Source organism: Solanum dulcamara, chromosome 4 (genome assembly GCF_947179165.1).
Source record: "Solanum dulcamara chromosome 4, daSolDulc1.2, whole genome shotgun sequence".
Lineage (NCBI taxonomy): Eukaryota > Viridiplantae > Streptophyta > Magnoliopsida > Solanales > Solanaceae > Solanum > Solanum dulcamara.
The window spans coordinates 18,465,120-18,492,721 of NC_077240.1; the positions used below are offsets into that span (position 1 = coordinate 18,465,120).

Below are 27,602 nucleotides of genomic sequence, written 5' to 3' on the forward strand. Positions count from 1 at the left end.
AAAGTCAAAAATAGGCACATCAAAAATAAACTGAAATCCTTATCTTAAAGTCCGGTGAAGTTACGTCCCAACAAAACGACGGCGCGCTGGAACGTTGATGTATGTAACCGACAACGTTTACACTTTCTTTTGACTCTTCGGTTGCCTTATTAATTAATTTCACCACCACCACCACCAGTCCACCACCATGGCTGCCGTCGTCGTTCCGGAGAAAAACATGTCGCCGTCGCCTCCGCCGTCTCAGCATATGCATCTATCAGCTTCTACTTCCCGGCGTGGCCTCGATACCGGCTCTGATACTGATGCTGCTCCCGATCGCCGCTCTTCCCTTGATCTTCCCTCTCCTTCCACCCGTAGCCCTTCTCGATTGTCTGATGCTCAGGTTACTGAAAATTTGTTAAATTGATATTCTACTTGACATTGCATTTGAAGTCCGAATTATGAAAATAACTCAATTTTATGCTTCAAAGAAAATTTCTTCTCTGGTTTTGTTGCATGCAAACAAGAACTCTTTTAATTATTAAGAGTTTTCTACTATTGATGACTATGTTTAAACAATTTCTTTGTTGTGACAGAATCAGCTAGCTATGAAGAGTGAAGAGTATCGACAACTTTTTCGTTTACCACCTGATGAAGTGAGTGAAATTCTCTCCTTATATGCTTAATTTCTAAAACTGGTTTATTTCCTAACAAAACTACAATGTGCTTGTAAATTTGAGGATTCTCAAATCGTTTCTTTAAATTCGTTTCTCTATGAATCTCCTGGACATCAAATTGTCGAAGTTTACTTTATGGTTATGTAGTCTGTAGTGTGATTCCCTGAGGGATACATTTATCCCTTTTTACTTGGTATTTTTAATGTCTTTAGAAGTATCATTATTTCTAATTACCAATTCTTGTTTGGGGCATACTCCTGTAAGAAAAAAAAAGTAACGGTCTAGAATCCAGATTCACGGATTCATTTTTTGGTGGTTATGGAATATAAACGTCTTCGGTTATTGCTAGCATATTTGGTCTGAATTTGGAACAAAGGAGGGCTGTGCTAGGTTGATGGCCAGTGTATATTGATGTAGGATTAGAATAAGTATGATCAGACCTCTAGAACAGAATGGATGCAAAAGATTCATATGACTGGTCCGAACTTATTCGGGGTTGAGGCATAAACAGGATATTTTTCTGTTTGAGATGTTCTACATGCTTAAGAAAATACTAGGCTGTTCACTTAGGCGAATGTGTCCTAGTGCATATTGCGAAAAAAGTTATCTTGAACTGTTTACTCAAAAAAGTACTTAGCCTTCATGTGTCCAAGTTATACTTTTATGTGCACCCCATATGTGTCATTCATCAAGTTGATTTGTTGTGCATCTAATCTTCATGTGCATGTTTCATAAGTGATATTTAGGACTTTTCTAGAATACATCTCTTCACTTGTCAAAGTGGTTGATTGAGCGTGTCTGATGTAATCTCTGTCTCATCTGTATAAAGAATATACTTCTGGATTTTTTTTTCATGTGACTGAATAAGCTTTCAGATCTACATGCTAACAGATATTTTATGTTTATGTTCTGATACAACCACCACGCCTCAATCCCATACAGTTGTGTCTGATCTCCCTTATAAATTCTTCACAGGTCCTGGTTCAAGATTTTAATTGTGCGCTGCAAGAGAGTTTTCTACTTCAGGTAACTTTTAACTGTATGATATTTTATATCCCATACACATTAGGAAAAATGGTGCATGCATTTATAGTTGAACTTATTGCTTCTTGAACCACCCTCATCTTATTTCTTATATGTAACATATCTTTTTCTTTCTTTCTAATATGGTTTACATGCTGTTGTGAGTTGGTTAATGTTGTACTGTTGTTGCAGGGTCATATGTACCTCTTTGGCCATAGTATTTGCTTCTATTCCAACCTCTTTGGCTTTGAGACAAAGGTTTGTTGTTTCGGTTTTTTATAGTTTGATCTTTATAAAGCCTATTGTTGATTGAGGTAGGGTTTCACTGCTAATAAGGCGTTCATCGTCTTTGTCCACAAATATAGCTGAGATTTATCAGTTTCCTTTATGCAACTATTTTGGAATTGCTATTAAATATTAACACAAAATATATTAGACATCACGAGGTCGGGAAAGAGATTGCATGCCAGTGTGAGAAGGAAAATGCATATTTATATCTTTTTGGATCTGTTCTTGATGCCTTTCTTGATCGAATTTCAAATGAAAGCCTCTTCGTGATTCAAGGTTGAAAGAACAAGAAGGATCTGTAATTTAGAATTGGATATGACGATTGGATTCTAGCCATTTGAAACGGGTGCTTCAAAGAAGTGAAGATTCCAAGTAACACTAAAAAAGGTTTGGTTCACATGTTTGGGCTGATATAACAGGATATAAAGGAGGATTTAGGCAAGGGCCGCTATGATATCATCTCATGTGTTAGTGGGAGGTCATCTGGAAAGAGAGATATCAAAAATGCTCATAGTGGGATGTTGTATTAGTATTCTCTCTAAGCAGTTTGCTTTAAGAAAGTCTCGTTAACTGAAGGTGATGGATATTTGAACACAAGGGACTCTCTCTTGCTTATATCTTCCTTTGTACTTTCCCCTTTATTTGTTCTTCATAATGGGCTCCATAAATATATATCAATTTCCTACTTTTTTGTTGCCTCCCTGCATGCGTGCTGTTGAAATCTTTTGGAATTGATGCATAAAATCGTTCCTGCCATTGTTGGCAATAGAAGGGTACACCATCATGAGGTCCTACTGAATGTTTGTAAAGGATTTATTTGTCTGTTTTCTTCATAAAGCCGTGGGTTTTAAGCTCTAAGACTGACTAACAAGCTCCATTGGACATTTACCAAGAATTTATACCGCATGACCCATGATGTTACCTCATGTCCTGTTGTTTCTCTTTCTGTTTTATTTTTACCTTGATGCAAACTAAATTATCATGTTCATCTGACAGAGAATAATTCCTTTTCATGAGATCACGGCAGTACGAAGAGCTAAAGCTGCGGCCATATTCCCGACGGCAATAGAAATAGTAGCCGGAGGAAAGAAGGTGATGTCCTGGATCTGTGATGCTATATTACCATGCTATATGCCTGTTTCTCGTCCTTTCAGATTACTACTAACGTGGTAAAGTCTTGACATGCCTTCTGTTAATGCAGTACTTTTTTACATCTTTCCTTTCCCGAGATGAAGCTTTTAAGCTTATTGATGATGGTTGGCTACAACACAATGGTGCGGATAAAGAGTCTGCAGATCCGGTGTGTTGTAACTCACATAGCTTGCCCATTTATAAAATGCATAGTCATGTTGCAATATGAAGCACCCCCCTGTCATTTTGCGTAGTGCTGGCAACTTATGAATACTCTGTTTGCACTCTTTTGGTTACTCAATAATCGTCATGTCAGTTATTCCTTGTGTAGCCCGACATTGATTTATTTGCCAGTTACTTAAAACCTTGTAATGGTACTTGTTACTTTCAACTCTGGAGAAAAGTCCGAAGAATATAACTTTTTTAGGCATATAAATTCGAAAAGAAAGATGCTGCAGCTTGGGGTGGGCATAGTTTGGGCCAACCCAAAATCCAAACCACAATCCAATTTTTTTTGGATATTTGGATTATGAATTGGATTTCGGATTGGATGTTGGAATTAGTACTACGGATTTGCGGATCCCAAATTTTTTTATACCTTATATTCATCCCTACCCATATCATATGTGCCAAATACTAATAAGTCCAATTTCCAAAGGTCCAATAGATTATTACCCAACGCCCCTAGACATTATTGTATTAAGTCCCACATGGCATGGGCTGCAGAGTAACCTCAATCCTTGTTAATGGTAGAACATTATACATTCTAATGAGCAAAGTATTAGGTGAATTGCGGTTGTTAATTGTTATGGCCTGCCTTTAGGCTCAAAAGTCAAAACCGAAAATCTGAAATATCCTATCTGATTAATCCAAAACTGAACTTAAAAAATTCAATCCGAGCTTATTTGGATTGGATTCTGATTGTCGTTTCTTCAATCCGAAAATTGAAAATCCTAGCTGTAGCAGTGCAAGGATATTGAATTGAATATTCCAAGTTGAATCTCTATTAGCTACCTATGTAAGGATTTAGACTTTGAAAGTGGCTTTAAAGATTTTCTTCTCTAGGGAAATGAAACATGATATGCAACCAGAATTTAAGCAGTTCCTTGAAGGGGTGCTTTTTCTTGAAAATCTTATCTATGACTTGATTTTTTGTGTGGGAACACCTGATAGTAAAATGGATGGAATTCAGCCGTACCCTTCTTTGCCAACGATGTTGTTATGGTACTAAGAATAGTTGTCCCCCTTAGTTCGCAACCAAGCACATATAATTAGGAGTATGATGTGAAGACATATGGCTTACTCGTTGCAATGTTGCTGATTCCTGGCTAAGTTGCGTGGTTAGTCTTAGATATTTGGGTCATGTGCCATGTTGCTGCATCACTGGCATATTTTAAAGTTGTTTGTGAGAGCATTGGCGTCATCTCTCTTAAGAGTGTTTCCTTACTATCAGTGGCAGATGCAGGATTTTAATTTAGGGGGTTCAACATATAAAGAAAGGAAATAAGCAAAGGAAAATTAAATCTGACGTCTGCTAAATTTTAACCCACCTTCTTTGTCCTTTTAACATTTCTTCCCATTTTTCTCTACATCGTCGAGCCTTTTTTAAAAAATATCGTATTTTTTTTAACTTTCACTTTGCACTGTCCTACTTTATTTTAAACTTTCTATTTTTTCTTTTAAATAATACCCCCAAAAGATAAGTTTCTTAAAAAAGTGTAAGTATTGAATTATTAATATCATAATATATTTTGTTGAAATTAATAAAGAAAATAAAAAATATTATGATATTAATAATTCAATATTTACACTTTTTTAAAAATAATATATTTTTAGTACTCAATAATAATAGTAATAATAACAAAAGATGTTGAACAACATCAATATATTAATATGTAGAATGATAAAAATATAGTTGAAAAGAACTCACTATGTAACTCGATAAATAATATATAAAATTTAACAAAACGAGATATGCATAGTGTGTTATTTCTTTTCTTTTGGTTGAAAAGAGTGTTAATATTGAAAATCAGTTAGAAATTATAGAAATCTAGCTAGGGCTTTAAATTAGTATGTGAGCATGAAAAAAGAGAGAATAGGAATATTTTTCATTCCTATTACATAAAAAAATATACAAAATATTTTAAATACAATATTTAAACTTAAGAAAAATAAAAAACAATTAAGTAAATAACAAATATACACAAATGGGCTAACTACTTTTTGTCTACTCAGCCACAATTACTCATTTGAGAGTGAGAAAGGCTCAAGCCCAACAACATATCCAAAGCCCAAAATGCACATTAAATAGAAAAGGGAGTGAGAAACTTTTAAAAACTTAAAAATAAAGACTTGAGCGAGAATCGAACTCCGACCTTAGCTATGAATTGAACCCCCTTGACCGCTGAGCCATTCTTTTCAATTGTACTAAGGGGGTTCATTAAAGGGTATATATCCATAATATTCAAATTTAACCTTCTATATACAACGTAATTTTTCGATTGAGGGGGTTCGGGTGAACCCCCTCACTCCCATATAGCTCCGCCCCTGCTTACCATAATGGCTCTGCAGAAGTTCTCTGAACTTGACATTTTACTTCCTGGTTTCTTCTATTCATTGCTCTTTTATTTTGCAAAGAGAATTTTGAGGGTTTTCCTTATATTCATCTTCTGAGGAATATCTGCTTCAATCGAATGAAAATATTTTCTTGCCTATGGTGCTTTTCTGAGTCTTCTCATTGCAGTGCTAACTGTTTTGAACTTTGCTTTGATGTCAGGAACCAAAATCTAATCTAAACATCCTAGATAGTGGAATAGTAGAAGGAGCAGATAGTTTCAAGCAGGCTAGGGAAGGGGTCGAATGCCTAGAAAGGTATCTAGAGTCAAGTTAGGAATCAATTGCCCTTTTCTGGAGTTATTTCATTCTGTTTATACGTGTGACCAGGAATGAGGACAATATGGTACAGGAAGACTCAAAGCCATTAGTCAATGGTCAGTTTGAAATTGTATCAAACCCTTCAGGAGTGCAGGACAAGGTGGAGGAAGAAGCGGTTATTGTTCAAAAAACTGATTGTTCATCATCTGGAAAGTCCTCTGGTTTGAAGCAGGAGGATTCAGATGCACCTAGGGGTCAGTCAAATGTCCTTTGGGCTTTGTTATTTTCCAATTTTGTTTGATGGCTTTTTCCATTCAATTAATGAATATAACTGCAATGCTTATTCATAAATGACTGACATGTTGAAATTATCTGCTCTCTGCTCTGACAAAAGTATGTGCTCATGTTGCCTTGCCCTTCCGCTTTACTTCTTCATGAACAAAAAGAAGTGCAGTGAGACTAGTCTAAAACATGAAACAGAATTAAAGCTAAAATGCAATGCATAAAGCTAAATCTGAGGCCACTTTCTCAAATGTGCAAGGAAAAGGATAGGAGCAATGAAAAGGTTTTAAGCTACTCTGTTCATTTAGAACCTTCAAGTGGAGGGTGCTGCCTTTTCCTTTTCCTTGATAATATAGTGCCCTCTCTTTGGTCTGGTTTTGTAATCCTATTTCTGTGCCTCTGTTTGCTAAAATGGTACCAGACATGCTCATCACAATGTGAGAGTGTTTTGCTAGGCCTTTTTTTTTCTTTTTGAGAATGAAGAGACATTTACCAGGGCTTATGAGCAGGTTCACTTCCTTAGTACTAGACAGATGCTGTCTGGTATTTTCTTCAGGGGTGGGTGTCTATTCTTAGAGTTCAGTACAGGTTAATGCTTACCTTCAACCAGAAACAATATTCTTTTTGGTTCTTGTATCCATTAGGTCCTAAAGCGTATAAAGGCTTAAAGCAACTGTTTCTTTGTTTTCAGTTAATAAATTTAGCTTAACTTTGGTTCTTCTTTTTTTTTCCTTCATGCAGTCCCTGAATGCTTTACACTTGTTGCAGAGGCAAAATTTCCGGTGATATAACTTTATCTTTTCCCCAAAATCTTTCATTTGTTCTGAATCCCTAGTTTTCTGTGTGATGGCCATGTAATGACTACAATTAGACTGTGAGTTCAACCTAGTCTGTGTGGTGCAGGTTAAGGTTGAGAAGTTCTTTGAACTCTTCATTTCAGATGCCGGTCTTGATTTTCAGGAGTCATTCCGTAGAAAATGTGGTGATAAAGGTGACATCATTCATGGATTTTGCTGAAGGGGATATATTTCAACACATTATGTTAGTTAGATTTAGAAGCAATGGATCACAATGAACTGATGAGTAATTATGCAGTTTCTCACCTTTGCGGTCCTGTTTTTCAGATTTTAAGTGTACACAGTGGCATCCGCATGAAGAATTTGGGCACACTCGCAATTTGTCGTTTCAGCATCCTATTAAAATCTATTTAGGTGTGACTACGCCTCTATATGACATGGACTCTCTCAAATGGATTTAAGAGTTATTTATTTATGACTAATGTAAGGTTTTATTAGGTGCAAAACTTGGTGGCTGCCACGAGGTTCAAAAGTATCGTTGTTACAGAAATAGGTAATCTTTTTTTGTCCAGGAGATCTGTCCTAACTTCTACTATGGTGCTACTGTAACTCACTGGTCTGTTTTCCTACTGATCTGTCCTAACTTCTACTATGGTGCTACTGTAACTCACTGGTCTGTTTTCCTACTGATACTGGCACTTTAAGTTCTTTCTCGATTGGTAGATTTTTTAGGCTCTTTGTAATTAGCTGTGGTTATAACTCTTTGTTGATAACTTTTTGGAGGTCTTGAGCATATCCTTAATGCTGAGGAATACAAATTACCAGTTTTCAAAAAAAGTTCTTTCTCGATGCTGTTATTCTCTGTGCTGCTCCATGCGCCAGTGTGTCTGATACATGATAGAGTTCTATGCATAATATCATTTTGTGGTTACGTTTGAGTTTCTCCAAAAGTCAAAGGGGCTTGAGCCAACTGTAATTTAATTAGTCGACAGGCTTCGGTTTGTGCGAAGTTGTCTAGCTAAACATTCAGTGTGCTATGAATATGGGATTCTCTACTTTTATATGTACCTTGTATTATCAATATCAATAGTCTATTTATCTCTATGAAAAGATAACACCTCGCAAAGCATATGCTTCTTTTAAGATCTATCATCCATATACTACTTTTGGTGTATTCATGAATATCCTCAAGAGGCGGAGGACATTCCTAGTTATTTATGAGGCTTAGGTGGTAGGTTTTGCTCATATGACTACTTCTTGTAATTATTACCGAAGTACACCTTTGGTGTAGTACTTTGTTTATAATAATATGTTAACTGCTAAAAAAAGGCCTATCATCCATATACTTAACAAAACCTTCCCCTTTTCCTTTTTGGTAACTTAGGATGTTTGTCACATAAATGCATATGTAAACTACATTATTACTAATGTTTTCTCACAGCTAATATATAATTAAGACACTCAGAGTGGCCCAGTGGTTTGGGCTTGGGACTTCCATGTTGGAGGTCTCAAGTTCGAATCCCCTTGCTAGTGGAAGCAAGGGGCTTGCCTTCTGGGTCGAACTCGTTGCAACAGGCTTGCGTAGTGCGGGTTACCTCTCCTGTGTGGTTTGCGAGCTATTGCATAAGAGTGGGTGTTTTACCCTGTGCGCACCCAAAAGGGTAGCGGCTGCGGGTTTTCCTTGTCATCAAAAAAAAAAGAGACACCCGGGAATAATATTGGAACAAAAAATTAAGCGAATCGCGAAACAGTATGTTAGTAATTTGGGTGGCATTTGTGTCCCAGTAGCAACTCTGTCATCTTTCGAACAACCATGTTAATAGAGACTCTGTCATCTTTCAAACAATCATGCTAATTCAGAAATTATTAGGCAATCACACGGTAACAGTGGTCTAATATCTAGCATCAGTTCTTGTTAGAATACCTGGCTATCTCTGGGCAGAAACAGAGTCTGGATAAGATCTCTGACTTGGTGTTTTTATGTCCATATTTCAGTTTGATGGGTGGTTGGGCAAGCATTAGGTTTGGCGACCTAGCTTTTTATATCTTACATGGTAATAGTGAGGAGTTAATGATGTATGGACAAAACACACAACTTATTATTCTCTAAGTTGCAGCCTAAAAGTGCTATTAATTGGTAGAAAGAAGTTGAAAGAGAATATTGTTTGAGCTCTAAGTTAAGCGATGAGAGAAAGAAATAGATGAATGGAGTAGTGATTTATGGACAAAAGCATGTACTAGCTTTTTAGCTCTAAGTTACTGATAAAAAGAGATGTTTCGTAAAAAGAGGTTCTGAAGAAGAGAGGTTTCAATGTTTTTGGGTTAAGTGATGATAAAATTAAATAAAGAAACTTTATGTACGTTGGATCTTATGCATCAAACTACGTATAAACGAGTGCTACATGTGCAAAAAAGATGAAGAGGATGCCAAAGGCCTCCTTATACATATCTGTCTTAATGTTGTAGAATCTGATACTTAAAATTCCTTGGATTTGCTAACATATCTGAGAATTTCTCACGACGCTGATTGGAAGCTGGTAGTTTTGTTAGACTCTTATAAGGGAAAGGAACAAGAGGCATTTGAAGAGAAGGAGAGGAAAGTTCTGCAACTAGAAATGATTGTGCTGATAGATTTTGTGTATAGGGACTCTGTTAAGTCCCAAATTGGTTGATGAATGGATTGTGATCTCCTTATATGGTCCGGGGACACTCTTCCTCTCATGAGCTAGCTGTTAGAGAGTTGAGTTAAGCTCAAGGTTTATTTCTTCATGCGGTATCAGAGCCAAACCCATCGATTCCTGTGGTTGTGTCCCTGTATTGTGTTATCCAAACTTCAGTTGTTTAGTCCTAGTGGGTTGTGGTCTCCTTATATGTTCTTAGACAATCCTCTTCCATGAGCTAACTTTTGAGGTTGAGTTAGGTCTAAGGTCTATTTCGTCATAGACTCCTCTACATAGGTTCCCTTCGCACTTACGTAGGTGAGCTTTTCATTTTTTACATAAAGCCTATCTAGTTATAGGGGAAGGCCAGCATCACACAATAAGAAGGAAGTAGAATTTATCTGAAAATTTCTGTAATAGCCAACACTAATGGACTCATGCAATGTTCTTTACAGATGTAGAACTTCCAGATTTTAAAAACCAACTCTAAGAACTAGTATTACCCAAACTCTACCTAGAAAAACTTAATTTTTTTACTATAAAATCTCTGCTCGGGTTCTTTGTGACTATCAATAATTGCCAAAATATTGTATGTACAGAAAAATCCACAATGTTAAAAGATTGAAAATATAAAGAAGAACAATGAAAAGCTATGGAAAGTTCCAATTTGCTAATTCTGAATGGAAAGACAGTAAAACGGAAGTATGTATTGTGTACGCACAAAAATAAAGTAAGAGAGTAGGAAACCTCGAGTATTGATGGAACTATACATTTAAACAGAAGAATGGAGGAGATCAAATCCGATTCAAAGTCGTATCTCAAAGGAGTGAAGATATAGGATGAGAATACGTTCTCGTATTGGTTTGTGACTACATTTATGGTGAAATGGGCATGTGCTTTACGCAGCTTCTCCGGTATATTAAGTTCTCATAGGAAGCTTGGTTGTCACACATAGAAAATTAGATCTTTTTGTGAGGTTCTCTATTTTTGGTTACTTCTTGTACACAGCACATTCTTTCCTTTTTGGACATTATTTCCCTTTCTTAGATGAAATTTGTTACTTTATCCCAAAAATATAGGTCCTCATAGGAAGCTATAAATATAGTCAGGAACTTTGTATATAGAGATATGGTGGATGATAAAGTAATTGATAGAAGAAAGGAGTAGATGATTGCAATTGCTCTGGTCCTATTATCTGAATGAGGAACTTATCTTAGCTTATGTAACCCATCAATAGTTTGATCTTTGACTATAGCCTCCAGAGCAGCATCCTTTTGTTTTTTTTAAAAGGCCTTCAGAGAAGCATCCTCACTCTTATTATGGTGGAGCACCTTATCAGTCATTTTTCAAGGCCAAGGATTCAATGCTCCTAAGGCTAACCGGATCCTGTTCTTCCAGATTCCTCTTGTGGCATGGAGTGACCTTTGATAATAGGGCCATAAATAGAATTATATATGTGGAAGCTTATGCTGCTGATAATTAAATCCTGCAAGTGTGAATAATATGAACAAAAATCACTTAATTGTGGCTTCACGTGGAGTCTTTGTAAAAATACTTTTGAGGGCCAAATGTGATTCACATGCTTCTATGTGGACTCACTTTGTATTATATTTCAAAGCAATGATCAATTTGTTAACTTGTTTGCGTACTGTGTCAAATTTTCATCGAGATGTTCTTCAAGCTGTATGTTTTTGCTTACTCAACTAGCTATGTAATGATCCATGGGATTTACTGAGCAAGGTAGAAAGCCTTTCTTCTTTCTCATACTTTCGGGTCCGCCTTTGCTCTCAACCCTCCCCAATAAAAAACCAAAAAATGAAGGGCTATGGAGCTTCATCAACTTCACAGTTTATTTTTAATAGTGTTCTCATGATCAGGGTATTTTCCTTCTTGATGACCTATAGATCAGTGAAGGAGCATTTTTGGCCTCTTCCTAAATGGCCTTCGCCAACCCCTATTCAGATAATAGAAGGGTAAACCAACTTCTTTTTGATACTGCTTCTATGCTCATCACAGTTTCTTCTCCCAAGCTTGGAGCTTCTTACGTGTTTTCCAATATTTTTTCTCACCTTATCTTACTTCTTTTCAAAACTATTCTTCTTTAATTGCACTCCTCTCGTTGTCTGGTTTCCATCTGAGGATTCCGTTCTTTCGCCTCTACAAGTTCCAGGGGAAGACCAAACACAAACATTGTGTTACTTAAGTGATGGTTGCTCTTTTGCTTTTTTTTTTTTTTAATTTTTAAAAATCACCTGGATTCGTGTTGTGTTGTTTTTCCTGTTTAGAGAACCTCTAATTTGGCTGAAAAGACGAATTATTTGGCATTGGAATGAAATGGACCTGAATCGAGTAGAATAAATCTGGAGGACTGATACCAATTTGTTTGGATTGAGGCATAGCTGATTGATTCTTTTCTTTTTTTGGTATAAGCAGTTGATTGAAATTCATTTATTTTTTTAAAAAATTCACTAGGATATTCTAATGAATCAAGTAACCGTCAAATAAAACAGCCGCGTAGCTTGAATAATTAACTAACTAGGTTCAGAACAATGCCGTTGTTTGGTCCATAAAAAGATGAATCTTTTAAGGCAATGGCTTGTATCCAGACCTCTATCCTCCTCCTAAATCCCCCTCCTACATGCATGGCTTCAAGAGAGAAGAAAGATCTGTTTCACTTCACTAATGTAATAAGCAAATCTTTTTTGTTATAAGTTGGTAGATTCTTTAGACACATAATTGATCGATTTTTTTCCTGAAGAGATGTCCCATGCCTGCATATGTCTAGACAGTTTGATCTTTTAGGTGCTCTTCACTTTTCTCTATCATTTAGAAATGCACAGGTTTTAGTGTGTTGATTTGCTATTGATATGTTATGTTGTTATTTTAACATGTTACTTTGATTTCAGTCACCTGGTGATTGAGTCATCACAAGAAGTCAGTGATGTTCCTTTTGCAGACTATTTTCAAGTGGAGGTATGAGTTTTACTTTTCATAAGGGTCTGATTTCTCGTTAGAAATAGAACTCCCTGCGGTTATCTACTTCTGGTTCTTGATTAGTATTTGTTACAAAACTGCACTTGTCTCTTATTGTTAGGGTGGTTTCCAACTCATGCTAGATGATGACTGATTGACAGATATTGGTAACAAGGAAATAAATACCTCATAGGTGGAAACTTAAAAGGTAGACGTTGACTGTGAAAACAAAGAAAGGACCTTAGGAAACTATGCCACTTTTTTTTTTTTCAGTTTCAAAAACTATGCCACCGTTTTTCCTTCACACATTGCTATCATGTTCGCAAACAATCATTGCTACACTTCTGTTATCATCAGTCGCTCCATTGCACACAAGCCCAAGGGCTCATTTGTCTGGGATATTTGGGGCTAGATTTGGTGGAATAAACCTGTGTGAATGTTTGATGGTCTTCAGTGCTCAATCTAATTCTTTTTCAAGGGCCCACTAGATTTGGGCCTTTTTGCCTTTTCCCATTCTCTCTCCCCTCATCTCACCTTGGCGACTTTTTCCTGTAATTTTGCGTTTTATAACGTATGTTCCTTCGATTTTGCTTTGTTTCCTTTGGACTACATTCAACCTTATTTGTGATATATTGATTTAGCGGTAGTATTATAAAGATCTAATAATTGTATTTAAGTGTTACCTGCTACTTGATCACAAGCTTCTAAACTACTCAAACGAATTTAAGCCGCTTTATGTATGGAAGGGAAGCACACTCTCTCTCTCTCTCTCTATATATATATATATATATATATATATATAAGGACTAGATGGTTCTACACTATATACTAGATGCGTAGTGCTGTCCTTAGTTTCCTTATTACGACCCAAGTCATACTACTCTACTAGGTAGCCTCCAAGCCTTGTGGACAAAGTTGCCCGTTACTTGTGCCGGGAGGAGATAGTAGGCATCCCGTGGAATTAGTCGAGGTGTGCACAAGCTGGCCTGGATACTACAGTTATATACACACACATATTACGTCCCTTCTCTCTCATTCACTCCTATCTTCATATGCTCTGTCCCTTGCCCTCTTGCATTTCTTGAAATTTCATTTTCTAAGTATCTCTCCGTAACATTTTCCTAAGGAAGAACTTTTTTGTCAAAAGGGGAAAAATTAACTTATGTCCCTCATGAGTGGAAAACATTTTCCTTCACAACTATTTTGACTCTTCCAACCATTAGTCATAAACCAAGAAAAAAGAACTTCAATACTCAAGTCTTTCAAAAAGAAAATATTTTTTATTCATTAGCCAAAAACATGAAAACATGTTCTTGAGGTAAATATTATTTTGAGGAGTACATTTCCCTTCATATCAAGTGTTAGAGTGGGTAAAAGTCCCACATTGGTTGGGAAATGGACTGGTGGCCGCTTATATGGATTTGGACAATCCTCCCCTCTTGCGCTAGATTTTGGGGTTGAGTTAGGCCCAGGTGCCATATCTTTACATGGAATCAGAGTCAGGTTCATCCCCGGTCCACGCTTCAGTTGGGCTTGGGCGTGAAGGGGGGTTAGAATGGGTTAAAGTCCCACATTGGTTGGGGAATGTACTGACGGTCTGCTTATATGTACTTGAGCAATCCTCTCCTTTTGAGCTAGCTTTTGGGGTTGAGTTAGGCCCAACTGTCATATCTTTACACCAAGTACAATAGATACAGGGCTAGGTCCAAAAGAGGTTGCATGGTACTTCAAAAATCTTCTTTTATCTGCCCGAATAAATAATCCACTCTTACCCATTTATTGAAAAAAAATCCATCTTAGGGTAGGATTGCTAAAAAGTGGAAACCAACTAGTGTTATTAGTCCAATGCCACTATCAATTTAGTGGGTAAACATTTTGAATGTGTTGGTAAATTTATTTTACTTGGAGTTACTGCCTTGGGGTTATCATGTTCTTAACTTATCCTGCTTGAAATCATATGACATTAACATTGCTGGTTTATTATTCCCCTTACATACCAGTTTCATCTCCACAAACATTAGAATTCCAATCTCCTTGCAATGACTTTCAAGCTCACAATAGCTGCTAGCAGCCTGTTAAATTTACTACTGTTAATTCTTGAAAAAACTATATCAAATTTATGGATGTGAAAATACTGTATAAAACTTAACGCCAAACCTATTGTCCTGGAATGTGGTGACTGGGTACCTAATCCTTCTTTCTTTAAGTTCGAAATCATGTGGTTCAAGTATGAAGGATTTAATGATATGGTTAAGGAATGGTGGCAATCCTATTCTTTTCTTGGTTCTCCGGATTTTATTTTTTATTCAGAAGATTAGATCCCTCAAGAGGGACATTTCAGCATGGAATAGAGAAGTGTAAGCATGCTGGCAGGCCCTTGATGAACTGAAGCTATTGGATCAAATAGCTGATCAGAGAGCACAAACAACAAAGGACAAGTAGAAAGCTTTCAATTTGAAACTAGAGCTCCAACAAAAGAGATATCTTGGAAGCAAAAAAGTGCTCCTGGCTCAAAAAAGGGAACAAAAATACCAAGTACTTTCAGAGAATTGCAAACTCCCAAACAAGGTACAAAAACATTGACAAAATCTTGGTGGGGATAGAACTCATGGAGGACAAGGATCAAATAAAGGGGGAAATCTTGAATTATTAGTAGGCACTATACAGAGAAGGAGCAATGGACCTTTCGGGGTGGCCCAGTGGTTTGAGTTTGGGACTTCCATGTTGGAGGTCTAAAGTTCGAAACCCCTTGTCAGCGAAAGTAAGGAGTTTGCCTTCTGGGTCGAGCTCGTTGCACCGAGCTTGTCTAGTGTGGATTACCTCTTTTATGTGGTTTGCGAACTATTTTATAAGAGTCGGGGTTTTACCTTGTATGCATCTAAAGGGTAGCGGCTGCAGGTTTCCCTTTTCATAAAAAAAAGGAGCAATGGAGACCAATTACAACTTTCGAGAACCTGACCTCTTTATCAGCAACAAAGAGTAGTAAGGCTCTGGAGATACCTTTTGAAGTGGCAAAATTTTTGGCAACACTAAAATCTTGTGCTCCTTATAAGGAACCATGGCCCGACGGATTCACTTGGCCTTTCTTTAAGAGGCACGGATGTATCGCCCTAGAAATATGGGCGTGTACATTGGCAAGTCAAGTGCGCGCCAAGCAGGCCGCACACATATCAACCATGCAGGCGGTATGTGCTGAAGGAGGGGCTGAAATAGGACATTGGGGCAAAGAGGCGTGGCAAGAGGTAACAACCATATGAGATGTTGCATGACATGTCCTAAGAGTTCCAAAGATGTTTGACAAGGACTTGGGTTGCACCCAAGGGTTTAGCCTGTGAGCTAACTTGTGAGCTTGGCAAGGGTTCAACCAAGCGAGCAAGGGTCCGTTGGCCTAGGCGTGCAGTCGTGGGGCGACGCTGCAATGTGGGACTTGAATGCATGATGCGTGGGCTATGTTGGGCCATGCCCTTATACAAATGAAGGCACGGTATGGAACGTGCACATGACTAAGGCCAAGGATTGGAAGTTTCCCTACTCGGGGGAAACAGAGGCCAAGTGCGCATGCACGAGGCGACTGTCAAGCCTGAGGATAGGACGGTGCACGTGGTGGCGATGCTCAGCTCCAGGAAAGGGACAAGCATGTCCGTAGGATGGGATCCAACCTACAAGGATGCGCAACAAGAGTCGAATGCATGTCAAAGCATAGCTAGACATTTGACGGGCGGCACTATGAGGTGAGCCTTGGAGGCGAAACCTCCCCACAGGTACAAGGATCGTACTAAGGAACCTGGGAAAAGAGATAGGCTGGACCTAAGCTATGGGGAGCTTTGGTCGCCGCACAGACAAAATTGTGTGCTGCAGTTGAAAATGAGTCCATGACAATGGAGCATCATTGAAGCATATCTGATGGGGGCTATCAATCACTTCCTCTCTCCCCTTTCCTTTTCATTTTGGCAATGGAAAGTCTCACGCAGATGCTAAGTAAAGCAAAGGAGCTTCAGTGGATAAAAGATTTTCAGGTGGGCAGTTGACTCAATCAGCTATATGCATCTGATACACAGATATCCTGTGATGCTGAGAGATCTCAAGTCATAAATCTTAACCTCATTCTACTCCTTTATGAAGCTTTAACATGCCTGCACATTAACATGCTCAAGAGCACTAGCTATCCCATCAATGAGGTTCAGAATTTGGAGATATTAGCATAAGCTCTGAGCTGCAGAATTGGTCCCTTACCCACTACATACCTTGGGCTGCCGTTGGGTGCAAAATTCAAATCCACTGGAATCTGGAATGTGTGCTTGATAGCATCCTTGTCTACACTATGTCATTATATTCTATGGCAGCCTCCGTCTTAAAACAACTGAACTGTTTAAGGAGGAGATTTTTATGGGAAAGCAACAGTGAGACTCGCACATGCCCATTGTCCCCAACCAAAATTTGCTGGAGGACTTGACATCGTAAATCTTAAACGACATAATCAAAGCTTGCTAATGAAATGGCTGTGTAGGTATGGACAACCAGATGCAAGTTACTATAAAAAGATCATTATTGCCAAATTTGGAGCTTAGAATCACTGGAGTCCAAAGGATAGCACAAATCCTCATGGTGTTGGGCCCAGGAAACATATCAACAGCTTCCATCAAGCCCTATTTTGGAGAATATCCTTTAAAGTTGGCAATGGTTTGAATGTGAAATTCTGGAGATATAGGCGGATTGGAAACGAAACACTTAAGGACTCTTATCTGGCTTGTTCTTTATTGCCAGCAACCAGGATTCATCTGTGGCTCAAAATAGAGAAGGACAACATATGGAGACCTTTACTAGAAAGAAACCTAAATGACGGGGTGATCATTGATCTGATAACTCTCCTAGCCACTTTGGAGACTTCTACATTCACAGGTTAGGAACCAGATAATCTCTTAGGGGAAGCTCAAAGTAGGGGAAGTTCACAGTCAAAGAAGGTTACAATGTTGTGTGTTCTCAAAGTGGTGTGCTTGAGGAAAGTCCCTTGAAACATATCTGGAGAGCCAAAATGCCCCTCAAAGTTTCTTGCTTTACCTGGAAGCTCTCAGGGAAGCAATTTTAACTCAAGACAACCTTTGTAAAAGGAAAATTGCTCTAGTTAACAGATGTTATTTGTGCCATCAAAGCCTAGAGATTGTCAATCACTTACTTCTTCACTGCCCTCTTACTTCTGAAATCTGGAATTTCTTCCTATCTATTTTTGGACTATCCCGGAACCTCCCTCAGACCATCAAGGAAGCTTACACTTGCTGGATTTTTTGGGCAGTTGACAAAACCATCAAGAAGGTCTGGGAAATGATTCCTGCAGTCATCTTTTGGGTTGTGTGGAATGAAAGAAACTGTAGGTGTTTCGATAGGATCTCAATTCCAACGCAAGCCCTGCAAGCTAGATGCTTAGTTTTTTTGTTTAGCTGGAATTTTCTTACTCCTGTTAATAGCATGGACAGTTTTTGGACTTTGTTAGCTCCATGGTACCAGTATAGCTTTTTTGTAATAGAGGCTAACAATATATAAATATATATTTTTGGCTTCAAAAGCCCACTGGCTTTTGCTTTTGTAATTTGGCACCTTCCAGTTTCCATATAGGACTCTCATACCTTGGAGGGTCAAAAGATGGATATCGTTTTTTTTGGAGGCATGTTTGGATGTTGATTTGTTGGTGGGAAGGGGAGATTGAGTTGTTGCTGTTCTCTTCACCGGACCTTGCGCATAGCGGGAGCTTTAATGCACCGGGCTGCCCTTTTCTCGGGGAAGGGAAAAGATGGAATGTGAGGAGGTGACAAGAGTGATGGTTATTGGTTGTCCACACCATTCTGTTTTGCTAAGACCCCAATGCAACTATTCTTGATAAATTATTGAAAGGGTTTTCATCTTTAAGTGACCCAGAAGGGTAATTTATCCCCAAAACAGGGTTAGCTACAGAGCTATAGTTTAAAATTTAAAGAACCAAGGTAAGAGCTAGGCCCCTAGATGTGAGCCTCAAACATGGAATAGGCTGTGCAAGAGTGTCACATTGCCACTTGACATTTGACTTGGTTGGATTTGGAAGCAATTGCATGAGTGCGCAATGTGAGTGTTGTCTTGGGCTAAGTGCGTAATTTATCCCAAAAACAGGGTTAGCTACAGAGCTATAGTTTAAAATTTAAAGAACCAAGGTAAGAGCTAGGCCCCTAGACGTGAGCCTCAAACATGGAATAGGCTGTGCAAGAGTGTCACATTGCCACTTGACATTTGACTTGGTTGGATTTGGAAGCAATTGCATGAGTGCGCAATGTGAGTGTTGTCTTGGGCTAAGTGCATTTGCTGACACTTGGGCAGTGCGGCTGCACCAAGGTGCCTGTGGATGGAAAGACAGCCTCGGGGATATTATCAAGCAAAAGAAGGCAATGCTGGCACCAAGTCAAGTGCAAGGCATGCGCATGTCAGCATGTGCGGGGCAGGTGTAGCAAGACATGTGTGTGGCGTAAGTGTCAATGCCTTCTCACTTGGCCCCAAAGTGAGCATATTGGCCATAGGAATGCCTGGCATATGGACAGTTCCAAGCAAATATTATCCTAGTCCTTGGTGACACAGCTGAATGCAGGCATGTGTCAAAGTGCCACAGAGGCACCAGATGGTTTCTACTGGATTGTTGAAGACCCGTAAACATAGACCAACAGTTGGGGTCCTCGGGAATGTCAACGGCATGATAATAATGTATTAGCATCTCCCAAGTGTTTCCTTGTCCCTTGTAATTTTCATTGGCTACATAATGGCCATGTCTGCTTGTTCGCTAAGGCAGTTGGTGTTTTACTGTGCTGCAGGATGAGAGTTGGGTATTCGTAAGTTGCGCATGTCAGTATGTGTGGCGCAGGCGTTGCAAGACGTATGTGGCATAAGTGTCAAGACCTTGTCACTTGGCGTCAAAGTGAGCATGTTGACATAGGCATGCCTGGCATATGGGAAATTCCCGACAAATATTATCCTAATCCTTGGTGGCACTGTCTGATGCAGGCACGTGTCAAAGTGCCACAGTGGCGCCAGATGGTTTCTTCTGGATTGTTGAAGACCCGTAAACATAGACCAATAATTGGGGTCCTCGGGGATGTCAACGGCATGATATTGTTGTATTAGCATCTCGTCAACGGCATGATATTGTTGTCTTAGCATCTCCCAAGTGATCCCTTGTCCCTTGTAACTGTCATTGGCTACATAAATGGCCATGTCTACTTGTTCTCTACGGCAGTTGGTGTTGTACCGTGCTGCAGGATGAGAGTTGGGTACTCGTTAGTTCCTTTTTGTATTGAGATTAAAAAAAGGGTTGGGAGTATTGTCTCATAATTAGTATGCCTGTACATTGCTTTATTCTTCAATTTTATCTAAAGTCATAAATGAAAAACTATAAGTGGCAGGTCGAGTCAAGTAACTAGATTGTCATGCGAGATTTTTTAGAGGGGAGATATCCCTGGGACAGTCAGATTATTAACGACTTTCATCAAAAAGAAAATATCCCTGGGGGCTGGGACAGAACTGTAGTTTGTCAGTTCATTGAAAATCTAACTGAATCTTATCAAAAAGAGATCTAACTGAATAACCAACTATTTTTACCAAATTACCGATTCTGATATGATGTTTGATATGAATATAAAATTAAGCATATAACCACGGGAAGAAAATATCTCTGAGTGAAGAAGAGCAGATACTTTTCCGCTGAGCTTTTGTACTTGATAACATTATTGTGTCTATAGTTGTTATTGGTGTGTGTTTCACATCTAAGCCTATTCTGATGCCTGCTCTAACTGTAATCCCCAGTGTTCTGTCTGCCCATTATATTTTCTAGTAACTTCATACCGTCAAACAATGTCTTCTTTTGACCACAATTATTTTGAATATATTTATGCTTTAGGATTCTTTTTGTTATAGGAAGGTGTGTGTGTGTGTGTTGGGGAGAGGGGGCTTATCGTTGTTGATTATGTTGAAATTTTCTTATTTATTCTTTTGTTGCTCATAATCTCTGTCTTTTACATTAGGCTTTTTGGGATGTAGAAAGGGATGGGGATGGACCTGAAGGAGGCTGCAGTTTGAAGGTGTATATAAATGTGGCATTTACAAAGAAAACTATATTTAGAGGTGCACATCCTTTTTTTATTCCTCATATACCTTCTTTAATTTTTAGTTCTGTAGTTTCCAAAAGAAATAGCAGGTGTGATATTTTATTCCTGATATACCTTTTTAAAGTTTTACTTCTGTAGTTTTCAAAAGAAAAAGAAAGTGTGATCAAATCTTGCTGCAATGTTAAGAGGCACTGAGTTCTGGGCTTGGGCATCATGCTTTTATTATTTCCCCCCCTCCTCCTATGTAGGGCTTTTCTCCAACTCCTTAATAAGTTGTTAGTTTCATGAAAACATCTTGCTTTCTCCTCATCTTCAAAAAACCTGAGCTTTTGGTGATAAATTAATCAAATGCTTCTATATGCTTATAGGCCTCATTTATTCAAGTGGCTTCTTATATCTCTTTATTGATTTATTATTTGGCTCATAAGAAAATTTTGGTTGGAGCACGAGAGGATGACGATTATATAAATCAATAAAGAGAGAAGAAGTAGAAATCAAGATCTACTGGTATCAATACAATATTAAACTAAAAGCAACTGAGCTCAAGGGACACCTACGAGTGCGAGACATTGTATTGTGTCAATGTATTAATTGGAAAGAAAAACTTGATTGTCGCACATTTCAAATTATTTCAGAGACCATTCCGATCCCAAAAGACGTTTTTACCATATCCTGGGCTCTTCATCTCTAGGAAGATGTGTCTAGGACCTGGTAATCTATGATTCACTTCTTTTGGTCGGCTTGTATTAACCTGTGCTTTAGTAGGCGTATTATGTAACTTGATATTGGGAATTGGTTCTTTGTTTTCTAGAAGCACAAAGTGTGGTTCCCTTTCACTTTGAATTCTGTCATAGTCAAATTTGATGAAGCTGGATAAACAAGACATATTGCCTGCTTGTCAATGCTTGATAGATTAGTCAAATGATTTCATCTTCTTAGTACACTTATGTTGATAGATTAGTCAAAATGATTTTCCATAGATGGTACATAGGGCTTATCCTTTCAGATTTTATTTGTTTGGTCGTTCTGATTTTGACCGTGAAATGTTGAGCAAATGTATATAACCATTTGCTAGTGCTCTTCCTTTAACTGAGCCTTGGTTGTGTTTGATATTACTATTTTAGTAAGTAATTTCCAAGAGTTTATCTTATAAGGGAGAGGAATTCTCTCACAACTTGGGAGCATCTCAATTGAATAACACTTAAGTAGCATCACGATTTTGTTTTTGAACAGGTAACATTTTTGTCTATTAATAATTAATGACAAACTACACAAAGGGTGTGTAGTCCCCCATTATTACATCCAGATGAGGAAAAAAAAGAAGAGCTCCTAGTCCTTAATCTTCTCATAAGAAATCTAAAGGGGCAGCCCGGTGCACTAAAGCTCCCGCTATGCGCGGGGTCCGGGGAAGGGCCTGACCACAAGGGTCTATTGTACGCAGCCTTGCCTTGCATTTCTTCCATTAAGCTATGTTTACTCCAAAAAAAGAAAAGCCCTAAACATTTCATCTTTAGTTTCTGTATACTAATGGCTTTGTCTTCAAAACAAACATGGTTTCTTTCTCCCCACACAGTCCACCAAATGCAAGCTGGGACAATTTTCTATCTCCTTCTGATTGGAAGGATTGGTATCACTGTTCCAGCATTTCAGCACCTCAGATATTCATCCCGGCATAGTCCAGCTAATGCCCCTCAAGTTAATGACAATCTTCCACAACTGGTCAGTCCAGCTGTAGTGAAGAAAGAGATGAGAGGTTATCTCTGCTTCCTTACGACAGAGAAAACACCTTGAGCAAAGATTTAAACTTCTCCCCTTGAGTTTATCTTGTGAGTACAACTTCTCTAGCTAGAAACCAAGAGAAGCATGCAACTTTGTGGCGGATCTTAACCTTCCAGATCATCTTCCAAGGCCAAGACCCACTCTGATTGTTAGAGGTTGTGAATACCCTGTATGCTGCTTTGACTGAAAATTTGTTTTTGCTTATTCCTTAACCATATCAAGCAATCTGGCTCAGTTGGTGCTCTTTTGAATGTTCTAAAGTTCCGAAAAAGCTTGCTAATATCAATAATCCAATCATTTAAAGCTCTCTGTAACTCAAGTTCCACCCCAAACCATTTCACTACTTGAGTTTTGTTGTTGATTGAGGGAGTATATGTATGGATAGAGCTGCTTTAGGGGGCCTTTCTCTATCCATTTATCATTCCATAGATCTACTTTTCTTCCATTACCAATGCTGAACTTGGTTTTTGTTAGCAATTTGGGCCACAAGTTCTTTATGGATTTCCAGAGACAGACTCCATAAGGACTATTGCTCACTTTGGTAGTCCATCTTCCATCCAAACCATGTTTCTCCCTGATTACCTTCTTCCATAATGGCTGGTCATCTGAGTTGAAGTTCCATATCCACTTCATCATTAAACTCTGATTATGGATCTTCGGATTCTTATTTGCAGCACTTTCATTCTTCTTGCTGGTTAGACAAGACTTCCAATAGACTAGATGTATTTTATTCTTCTCACTGTTCCCCTCCCAAAAGAAGTTCATTCTTAATGAATCCAACCTTTTCATAACGATTTGCATAACATATACCACAAGCAAGGTAAGCACCGATGAAAATGGTTGGGAATGACCAATCACCATGTAGATTTTGTGGAGGTAAGGTCTTATAACCCCCTTCCTGTATGTATTGGATGCTAATATCCGTGTAGGGGTTAACGCCTAACCCCCTCCCCCTCCCCAACAACAACAACAACAATAACAACAAAATACAGCATTCTCAAACAAAAGAAAACAGAAATAGGGGTTAGACAGTTGTTATATGTTAATATGAAAAACTTTGATAGCCTAAGCATGGGAAATTTCTTTATTTCTGATATTGATTTGTAAGACCCTGAAGCAGGATACAGCTATTTGCTGGTTCTCTTTCTTCCCTACAGCCTTAGTTGTGTTCCATCAGACTATTTTTCAATCTTCTTATCACCCAGTGTATGTGCTAAACTACCTGCATTTGAACAAACCTGTCTATATCTTGATACTTGATACTGAGTCATTAAGGGGCGTGTCCTATTCAAGTGTCTTGCCAAAATCTAGTGTATCTGCCATTGCCAACCTTGATCTTTGTGTTTAAAACAAAAGCAGACCATAAGCTAGATATATGCTTCCAAAGGCCTAAACCATGAGAATAATTTAATAGGACCAGTGAACCAGATGCTTTGTTCTCCATATTTATCAGATACGACCCTTCTCCACTAGCTCTCATTTTCTTTTCCATTTCTCCATAGTCATTTCATCAATAAACTATTGTTATGGACCTTCAAGTTTCTGATGCCGAGTCCCCTCTTTCAAGAATCACATTGTCCCACTTCACCAAATGAATAGATCCTCTTTATCTTTATTACCACCCCACTAAAAACTGCTCCCAACTCTATCCAATTGGTTTCTCACACTGATAGGTAAAGGAAATAAGGACATAAGACATGCAAGTAGAGAATCCAAAACACTATTGATAAGCACCACTCTACACCCAAGATATAAATATTGTCTTTTCCACATAGCAAGTCTCCTTTCACATCTCTCTCAATCTCTTTCCATACATGTTTCTCCTTATACCTAGCCCCCAATGGCATTTCAAGATATGCTGTTGGTAGCTCGCCAATCTGACGACCCAAAACATTTCCTAATCTAGGCAGGTTTTGTGCCCCATTTACTATGAACAGAGAGCTCTTTTCCAGATTTATTTCAAGACCAGAAACCATTTCAAAAAGTAGTAGGATCATCCCTAATTTACTTCAATTGCGAAACTCCTCAGTGCCCACATAATATAAGCATATCGTCTGCATACTGTATGTGGGAGATTTTCTCTCCAGTTGACACAATGATATTGATTACTGAATCTTTTCTGTGACCACTTCTGGATAAGACAAAAAGGGCAGCCCGGTGCACTAAGCTCCCGCTATGCGCAGGGTCCGGGGAAGGGCCCGACCACTTCTGGATAAGACACTTCATTGATATTCAACAACTGAAAAGTCTTCATGCCTAATGGACGAGTGTCAGTCTCTGATCTTTGGCATTCCTTGAAATTTAAGCCCCGACTTCTCATTTCGCAACCCCAATGAAGAGTTAAAAATTGTGACGGGAGCGAGAAAATGAGGGGGTAGAGGGGGTAGCCATTGTATTTTGCACATATCATGGGTAGCTAGGCTGAGTATCCTTGTTAGTTTGGCTGCTTAAGCGGTTACAGAGTAAAGGTAACTTATGATGTTCTCCTCACGAGAACTTTTGTGTCACTGCTAATTGCTTGGGAATATCTGCAGGGAAGATAGTGCAGTCTACAGTTGATGAATGTCGAGACGTGTATGCCACATGGATTTCCCTTGTATATTCCTCTTCCTCTACAATTTCTATTTCAGTTTGCAGGGTCTTTAAAGCTGATTAAAAGTTTGACGTGGGTTTTTATTTCAGGCGCATGAACTGTTGAAGCAAAAGAAGTTAGAGAAGGAAAAAGGTAGTGCTTCTGGAAACCTCTTGTATCACACCTTTGGCTATCTATATGTTGGGCTATACATTCTTTGGTTCCAAGCTCATATATCTGATTAAATTATTCTGTCAGCGGATGGTCAAGCTGCTAATGTGGTAACAATTGCTCAGCCGAAAGAAAGTTCTGAACATGTGGAAAACTTAGATGAGACAAGTAATGAAGTCAGGTCACAAATACCGCTGCTCAGCCAGCAAGCTGCAAATTCCCGGCTGGGTAGCTGTAGCAGTACTGTGTCCCTAACTTCCTTGTGTAGAGATTTCATGCTCAAGTGTTCATCATCTTTGAAATCTCAGAGCCAAGTTTCCATTCTTATAGTGATCACCATTGCTGTGATCCTGATTTTAATGCAGGTATGTTTCTCAATTTGCTCGCTCTATTTGAGAACTATGTTTTAACGAAATTGTTACCACAGATTGTTCCTCTTATGATGTTTATGAGCAGGGAAAGTGAACTTCTATGGTATGCAGTTGTTGGTTTTCATGCATTTTCCTGTTAATTTTTGTTACTGTTAAAAATAACCAGACACTGTAAGCTTATTTTTGGTCTCATTCTTTTTCTTGCTTTTCTGTTTAGCATCAGATACTCTCTGTAACTAGTCTTGGCTCTGTGGAATTCATCTTTCAATGTTTAAGATAGCAATGCAGACACTCCGTCCTTACCATTTTAATTAATAGGGGTTGACTTTCAAGGTTTGAATGGATAATTGTATTGGTCTTGTAAAGGAGTTAAAATAATTTGAATTCTGAGGAAGTGTAAAATGGAAGAGAGATCAAATTGATTTTTGAAATAATATAAAGTAGCATTTTTCTGGCGACCCAAGTATGACCTAGTGGTCAATGAAGTGGGGATGAGGACAATGAGATCTCGGGTTCAAATTCTAACAGAGGCCAAAAACACTGATTTTCCACATTTGCCTAAGCATTGGGGGATAGATTTTCTTGGTATCTATGATGGTTGGAGGTAACACGTACTTGGTGGAATAGTTGAGGTGCGCGCCAGCTAGCTCTGACACCAACATCATTAAAAAATAAAATAAAATAAAGTAGCGTTTATTGAAATGTTATTTGCACTTTCGTTACTTCTTTTTCTGGATATCTTTGGACTGTTTTTCCCTGAGCCGAGGGTCTATCAGAAACATCTCTACCTCTGAGGTAGGGGTAAGGTCTACGAACACTCTATCCTCCCCAGACCCCACTTTGTGGGACTAGATCAAAATCATTGTTTTGACAAATGAAGGTAGAAACTTGGTCAATAAATTGAGACGAGGAAATGGAGTGTAATTAGCTGAATGTTACAGGAGTGTAACAACTCAAGTTTTTAAAAGTAGGTTAAGGGCACACTTAGAAGGGAATGACCAGGGTGATATCCTAGTATATTTGCTCTGGCCATCTTCTATAAATGTAGTAGATGCTGCCCTTTTCCACCTTGTTTTGATATCTGTGGAACATGCTTGGTTGCGTTGTGTTTATGTGCATTTCCTTTGATCATCTGATCCACAGTGACACTACTTCCCTTTTCATTATGCCTTCCGGAAAATAGGTCTAAAACTAGTGTCAGAGCTTCAGCCCAGTCTGGCTTTTGTTTCACTACGTCAATTTTGGTCACTGCTCTAATTTGTTTGTTACTTTGTATCTCTGTTACATTGATTTTTTACTTCTGTTTTCTTAATCTGATACGTATGATGGATCTGCAATGAATTGACCCCTTGATTATGCAGTCAAGATGATCAAAGATAAGTTTGCTGATTAATCTTTTTGTCTCATCAAACTTTGTTGCAGATGAGCATACTCGTGTTATTAGGTAGACCACAGCATGTCCACGTGATATCTCAAGGGGATTCTGCAAGTAGCATGTATCGACTTGGAGAGACGGCTTTTGATACACTAAGTTTTCTGGATAAAAAGATTAATCATCTAAAAGATGAGATGCTTATGGTTGAAACACTGCTTGACAAAATGCAGCAGGAACATACACTTCTAAAGACAAAACTGGAAGAGTTTGAGCACCTACGGAAGCTGCAGAAAGGATAAACGAGCTGTGTACGTAGATGCTACTGCTTCTTTTGTGTTTTTTTTTGTTTTTTGGGGTGAAGGTTTGCATGTTGTACATTTCTTCTGATTTTTGTATTTTGGACATTCATGTACATTTTGAATTACTACATGATTGCAGTATCTTCATAAGTAGTAAAATAATTGTAAATATGTAACAAATACAACCGTCCTAAGAGCTTTTATATCTTGAATTGAATAGTCTTCTGTTGAGAA

The 27,602-nt window shown here is 38.4% G+C and overlaps 1 protein-coding gene across 1 annotated transcript; it reads left to right on the forward strand.

Annotated features, from left to right (window-relative positions):
• On the forward strand, positions 1-27,602 carry LOC129886755 (protein VASCULAR ASSOCIATED DEATH 1, chloroplastic). The gene is made up of 18 exons (XM_055961590.1): positions 1-382; positions 576-635; positions 1,632-1,682; positions 1,872-1,937; positions 2,964-3,059; positions 3,169-3,267; positions 5,875-5,969; positions 6,042-6,226; positions 6,996-7,036; positions 7,158-7,245; positions 7,379-7,465; positions 7,550-7,604; positions 12,618-12,684; positions 20,718-20,817; positions 25,115-25,176; positions 25,263-25,305; positions 25,411-25,688; positions 27,117-27,602. Exons 1-18 carry the CDS (start codon positions 188-190, stop codon positions 27,366-27,368), a joined length of 1,920 nt encoding a protein of 639 aa, XP_055817565.1. The 5' UTR covers positions 1-187; the 3' UTR covers positions 27,369-27,602.